The sequence below is a fragment of the Dromiciops gliroides genome, chromosome 4 (genome assembly GCF_019393635.1).
Source record: "Dromiciops gliroides isolate mDroGli1 chromosome 4, mDroGli1.pri, whole genome shotgun sequence".
Taxonomy (NCBI): domain Eukaryota; kingdom Metazoa; phylum Chordata; class Mammalia; order Microbiotheria; family Microbiotheriidae; genus Dromiciops; species Dromiciops gliroides.
In genome coordinates this window covers 56,764,217-56,771,354 of record NC_057864.1, presented here as the reverse complement: position 1 = coordinate 56,771,354, position 7,138 = coordinate 56,764,217, and the positions used below count along the sequence as shown (strand labels likewise).

Genomic DNA, 7,138 nt, shown 5'->3' with positions numbered 1-7,138 from the left:
ATGCAAGTTCCTTGAGGCCAAGGAATGGTATCCATTTTGTCTCCGAATCTCCAGTGCCCGGTACAATGTTTGTATTGCATTGGTAAGACTGGGAAAGTATGCTGGAATCCCAGATCAGCTCCTTAAATGTGAGAAGTGGGATTTTTGTCTTGTGGTAATTAGGAGTCATTGATTTCTTTCTCTTTTTTTGGACGGGGGAGTGAAAAGATAAAAACAGTGCTCTGCAATGATTAATGTATTCCTCCACTGAGACATTAGGAAAATAACCCAAGGGTCCAGTCAATACTCCCTCTCTACCTTGATAGGTTGTCGTGTCTCCCACTGTGAGTGAGCTGTGTCTAAGAGCATTTCGTAGTTCAGTTCGCCAGCCTCCCATTAGAGACGTGATAGATGGCAAAGGCTTTCAGAAAATTAGACGAGGAAAGGGTTTCTGCCAGAGCTAAAGGCTACTCTAGTCTCCCATTGCTATTAGAAATGGAAACGCCTTGAGGGCAGGGGTCCGGTTTTTTTGTTTGTTTGTTTTGTTTTCTGCTTTTTTTTTTTTCTCTGTATGCAGGTCACAGCATGGTGCTTGGCGCTTTACGAGATGCTGCTCTTCTCTGGAAGGAAGCCTGTCTCTGTTCCTTAGCTCAGCCAAGGCCCTCAGACCCCCCTCCTGTCAATCTCGAAGGTGAAGCTGTTAAGCAATAGAAGGGACAGCACACTCCTGAGAACTCGTAGCCTGCAGAAAGAAGGCTCTAGCTACTTTTTCACTTGGGGAGGCAGGGCGGTACAGTGGTCAGAACACTGGCTTTGGAGTCGGAGCTAGAGGTTTCAAATCTTCCCTCTATCACCTGTGTGACCTTGGGGAAGTCACTTTAACTCTCTGGGCCCCAATTTCCCCATCTGTAAAATGAGGGAATTGGATTCCTTTCCAGCCCTGGCTTCATGATCCTATGACTCAGTCTCTTGCTCTATTAATTGTGCGCTTTTAGAAGAGCTGCGTTCCTCCCTTTTCCCCAAGTCTCTGTCACAGGTCACATACCAGCTTCATCGAATGGAGAAATGTTAGAGTGAGAGAAAATGCCTTTTTAAAAAATAAAACCTCATTGATTTTTTTTTGGGGGGGGAGGGTGCCACAGAAAGAAAAGGCACCCAAAGAATCTTCCCATTTCCTGATCCCTCCCCCCTTCACTCCTGACCTATGCCGATGCGGTCAGACATCGATTGGTTTCCCAGCTGACAGATTGTGCCCCTGATGGAGTCCTCAGCGAACGTGTAAGGAGCTCAAACAGTTGGGGCACAGAAGCCCAACCCTGAGCTGAAGCTACGGGGCAGCAGACGCCGCCGCCGCAGCAGCAGCAGCGACAACAGCAGCAGCAGCAGCAGCAGAGGAGGCAGCAACAGCAGCATGCGCTCTGTCTGCCACACACCAGCTGCTGATGCCACAGCTGCCTGGAACACACTCTGAAGACTCTCCGGTCCAGAGACAGGCTCCTTCCTAATTCATCTCAGCGAGCGGACTGCCCCAGTCCTCCTAGTGGCTGCCAGGGAATGATGACTGCTCTGCCCACACCAAGTTGAAGGAGTCCGGGCTTTGCCTAATAGCTGGGAGAGGCAGGACTATTGAGAAGAGGAAAGAAAGAGGAGAGAGAAAGATGAACTGAAGAGTAAACATGTATGGAAATTACTCTCACTTCATGAAGTTTCCTTCAGGCTTTGGCGGTAAGTAAGTATGTCACTTGGAGGTGGCTGACTGGACCTTAGTGTGAAAGAATGAGAGACAAGAGGGAGGAGTGTGGGGTGTGTGTGTGTGTGTGTGTGTGTGTGTGTGTGTGTGTGTGTGTGTGTTCCTTATCGTTCCAGAAAGGAATAATTCACGGGGATTGTTAGAGCAAGTGTATATACACAGGTGTGTAAGAAAAAAGCTGAAATAGAAGGTGTGTGTGGGGAGGGAGGGAAAGAGAAAAGGAAAGGGAGGGACGGGAAGAAAAGAGAGAGGGAGGGAGCAAAGGAGGAAGGGAGAGAGAAAGAGGGACAGAGAGAGAGACACAGAGACAGACAGACAGAGACAGACAGACAGAGACAGACAGAGACAGAAAGACAGAGACACACAGAGACAGAGAGACAGAGAAAGATTATATATTGAATATAAGTGAGATTGTGTGGTGTGTGTAGAAAAGATGAGTGGAAGACAGGGGTGTTAATGTGAGCCAACATGTATGAGAATGAGTTACAGATACAATAAGAGCATTTATGTGGGAGCTAGTGTTCATAGAAGTAGAATAGTTAATAATAAAAGTATGATTACATTCCTCCTATACCACTCATCAGGAAGAAAAGCTATTGTCAAAGGCTTTGAAAATATTAACTGCCATAGAAAGGTTTGGTAACAATGATAGGGTTGTTTTCTGGAAAAGTACCATTTTCTACCTATCAGATTGAAATGTTGGGTGTTCTGGAAAAATAACTTGCCATTGTATTTTCTTTCTTTCCTCTCCCATCTTAAAAATCTTGAATATCATATCCTTCTTCCCCCTCCCCATGTCATTATATCTCTTGTTGCCATAATTTCCACACACAAGGATGTGTGTGTGTGTGTGTGTGTGTGTGCGCGCGCGCGCGCGTGCAAAAGTGCACATATGAATAAAAGTCTTATTTTCAGTAGGGACCATCAACCTGACTAACCAACTTTTCCTGTTGAGGAGGGCAACATGGGCTTGATATCACACATGTTGGAGGCATTCCAAGGCCTTTTGTTCTAGTCTGGAGAAGAACAGGCTCGGAGTAGGGAGGGAGTGACAGAGGTCCTCAAACAATTGAAGGGCTGACACATGGAAGAGAGATTGATCTTGTTCATCTTGGCCCCAGAAAGCAATCCTAGGAGCAAGGAGGGGAAGTCAAGGGGAGGCATATTTAGGCTTGATGTCTGGAAAAACTTCCCAAACTGTAACACTGTTCCAAAGTGGATAGGGTCCTTCAGGAGGGAGTGGGATCCCCTTCAATTGAGGTCTTCAAGCAAAGGCTAGATGACCAAATATTTGTCTGGTATGTTATGGAGGCGATTATTATTTTTTTTCCAGATAAAGACTGGATGAGAAGTCCTTTTCAACTTCAAGATTCTGTGGAAGACTTTTTCCACAAGGGGACGATGGGTAATTAGTTCAGTTGAAAAACAATTAGTCTAGGGGCAGCTAGATGGCTCAGTGGATAGAGCACTGGCCCTGGAGTCAGGAATACCTGAGTTCAAATCTGGTCTCAGACACTTAACACTTACTAGCTGTGTGACCCTGGGCAAGTCACTTAACTCCAATTGCCTCACACACACAAAAAAATTAGTCTAGTAGTAATAGAATCATCTGAATCAGTTTTCAGGCAACATTTAGACCAGATTGTTGTTGTTTGTCCTTTATTCTTGAATAGGACCAAAGCCATCAGTAGGGTGATGTCTTGATTTGCAAGTGAAGTGGATTTAAGTGAGGCTTGGCTGTGCATAGTCATTAGCCTCAGTCTCTCCCCCAGTCTTTGGAATCCAGTTTCAAGACATAGGTCAATACTAGTGATGGCCCTTTTTTAAGCTAAGGTCTTTCCAAGTTCTCAGTTTGTCTGAGGCAATGACCATTCAGTAATTAAAGTCCGGCTAAGAGTTGAGGCAAAAGATGGCCTAGTTTACCTTTATAAAATAATCAGTCTGGGAGGGGAAGACCCTCAGAGTTCCTGGCCAGAAATAAATGATTGCTTGACTAGAGTTCTCACTTCTAGGCTGGCAGCTTTGGGTCCATTAAGTTCCACACAGCCTGCAGTGGCCTTAGTGGAGTCTTTGCCATGTGTCACTTGTAGGCAGCACAAGGCGGAGTGAGAGACAACAGGCAAAAAAAAAATCTATAAATCAGCAGGATATAGACAAGATAAACTGGAGATAACCTTGGAGAGAAGGCATTAAAAGGGATCAGGAAAGGCTTCTAACAGAGGGTGAGATTTTACAGGTAAGAGAAGTAGGACTGAGCCAAGCAAGGCAGAGATTTTTCTGAAGTCTTGAGGGTAGAATCCCTTTTTGCTTCCTCACTAGCTAGGTAGCCAGTTCCTTGGAGATATTGGGACCTAGAAACTCCTGGTGATAAGTGGATGCTTCCTCTTGTCTTCCACCTTTAGTGAGCAGGATATTTTTCCAGGTACTAGGGTCTCACAGAGTGGATCTGCACCCAGGCCACAGAGGGGTCAGGTCCCTAGGGAGTATAGGAGACCAGCCTATGACTAGCACAAGAATGAAGCTTGGAGTGGATTGAGGTTAAATGGTGACTGGTGAAGCTTTGTACAGCAAGTCAGAATCTGTCTCTAGTCCCCAGTAAGATCCTGGGTGTGAAAAGACTTCTGAACTCCAGGGTCAGGACATATGTCATGGGCACAGAATTGTAAATAGCTGCTTTCTTTCTCTCAGAGTACAATTGCCTAAGGAATGTACTTATGTGGTGCCATTCTTTTTCAGGATCTTCTAAGTTCTTTAGTTATATTAACTCATTAATACTAATAGTACTCTTTTGAGGCAAAAAATTATTTTTCATTATTTTGTCAACAGCTTGGTGAAAAGCTAGGGAGGTATGTGTATGAGGTGAATTGGGAGGGAGATTAAGGTAAAGAGAAATGAGGGGAACCTGAGGAAGATGGTGTTTGTGATGTATTCTCAATTAAGGTATCTAGCACAGTGCTTTGCACATAGTAGGTGTTTGTTCAGTTGAATCAAATTGAATTCTAGAGGTTCTTTCTCCTAGATTATGGATTTTTAGAGATCCCCTTTATCCTACAGATAAATAATTTCATTTTTCAAATGAGGAAATAGAAGTTAATGACTTTTCCAAGGTCACAAAGCTTGTTAGTGGCAGAGCCCTCCCAAGTGAGAGCTTGAATCATCAGGTTTTTGTTAATATTACATGAACCAAAAATGATTAACATCATATTTTTCAGAGAGTAATATTACATAAATTGGAGTTAAGAAGACCTGTGTTCACCTCCAATAATAGCTGTCACCTACTAACTGTGCAATCACCAGAAAGTTAAAGCTCTCTGTGCCCCAGGCAGCTTTCTGAGATTTTTGGTTTGATGGAGAGAATGTCCACACTGGGACTTCCTTACACTGATAAATTTGTAGGTCTAGATCAAATATATACATAGACTCATAGGCTCATACATCTAACTCAACCCTCTCTTTTTAAAAATGAGGAAACAGACCCAGACAGGAGAAATTACTTGTCCAAAGTCACAAAGGTGGTGTCTATCACAGAATTTGAACCAAGATCTTCTGACCTCAGAGCCAGTGATCTTTCCATTATGTCCCACATATTCAAATACATATATGTAAATTAATTAGACATATTACTTTATAAACATGAAACCAGGATCAATTTCAGAAGAACAAATCTAGCTGTTGTTAAGATAAGAAAAACAAAGTTTCTATAAACACGGAGTTTACTTGGTGATTGGGAGATTACCCAGTGTTTGGTGTGGTTCGGTTTCAGATGGTAAAAAGCACACATTTGCATACGAATGGCAATGCTCCAAAACATGGACCGGGAAGGGGAAAAGGGGATAGATGTAATGGGGGTGGAGGGGAGAGGAAGGCCCAGGAGACAGTTACCTTAGTTGTTTAAGTATTTTCCTCTCTTATTCTGGAGAGAACAATGAGGATTTGGGTTAATTCTGTTGATGCTCTACAATTGTATTTGCATAAAACTGGAAACCAGGGCCAAAGCAATGGGTTTGAGTATTTCAGACACAGGTGCTTAGCCTAGGAGTGATGTGCACAGGCCCAGAGCTTGGGAAAAACATTCGGGATGAATGAGGGAAATGACAGGACTAGATTAGAGTTTCACTCTAGCCTCTGCCTCTTGTTGTTAACAAATTGCTTTGCTCTGCACATATGAAATGAGCTGTGATTTATTTCCCCCTGTTTTATAGATTGGCAAACCCAGGCACTTCAGACTACCATGACTCACTGCAGTTTCTCTAGGGAATCATCAGCACTCTGGAAATAACGTTTGGGATTTGTGAATGGGATCAGGTTTGCAATTGTCCAAAACTACCAGTCAATTCAGTGCTGAAAAAAAAAATAATCAATTAGGCTGAAGTGAGCCCTGACCTATTAGTTAAGGCAAAGCAGTCTGGTTGCCTCAGGTAGAATCTCATTGAGCTGTTCCAGCCTCACATCATTCTACTTTAGTGCGTGTTAGAAACAACAGGAAAACTATCTCCCTGTCTCCTGGCCATGCTCTGAACTTGGCAGCTGCTTAGCTGAAGAATTATTGTCCCAGGGTGAGACAGTCTCTGCCTCAGATCCTAGATCCTGTCTCTGAGAGAATGGTAAAGAAAAATCCCTTATTATCCCTTTAAGCAATTGCATAATCCCCAGGGTGGAGAAGAGATCAAGAGGAAAGAGAGGCTTCCTTCAAGGCTCCTGCAAGGGATTATAGGCAGAGTCCAGCAAATTGGAGGAGACCTTTATTATCTTCACTTGTTTTCAAACCAAGGAATCCTGAAAGGGTCATGCTTAGCAGCCCCTTCCTTTTGCAAATCCACTTAACTTAACACCTGGTTTGCCAGGTTGCTGACAGAGCCCAGTCATTCCAACCCACACAAGTAAATGTGATCAAAGTGTGTGAATGTGAAGGCACAACCTCTGTAGGGAGAGAGAACCTTGCCTTGGTCACTTGGCTGCACAGACAACAATAATATCAGTAATAATACAAGAGGAGTTAGGGATAGGGAATGAATCTGTGATTTTAGTGACATGAAGAACATCCAGGTGAGGAAGTTCCTTCTAGAATTCAAGCTGCCACCTTCTCTGGAACTTCTATTCCAAGAATAATAGTTGTAATAATCGATATCTACATGCACTTTAGGTCTGCCAAGAATTTTACATATATCATCGGAGCCCTGAAACAAATCTATGATGTAGGTGTCATAACTTTGGTTATTCAGATTTTATAGATCAATCAACAAGCATTTATTGATCACTAGGTCCTGTGCTAGGGTTGACGATACAAAATCAAAACTGAAGCAGTCCATGCCCACAAAGGTGTTTGCGTTCTATAAGGGAAGACATGTACACATATTAACAAATATGGATGGGTCAGCTAGGTGACACAGTGGATAGAGCACTGGCCCT

The 7,138-nt window shown here is 43.4% G+C and overlaps 1 protein-coding gene across 2 annotated transcripts in view; it reads left to right on the top strand.

Annotated features, from left to right (window-relative positions):
* Positions 1–1,226: 1,226 nt before the first annotated feature.
* RXRG (retinoid X receptor gamma) overlaps positions 1,227–7,138 on the top strand; it is an 87,030-nt gene continuing 81,118 nt past the window's right edge. For both annotated transcript variants that reach the window (XM_043964267.1, XM_043964266.1), the window contains exon 1: positions 1,227–1,704. Coding sequence is in view for 1 of the 2 variants with exons in the window: in XM_043964266.1 (XP_043820201.1) it covers positions 1,656–1,704 (49 nt within the window). In the remaining variant the exon portion in view is untranslated. The remainder of the gene's footprint in view (positions 1,705–7,138) is intronic.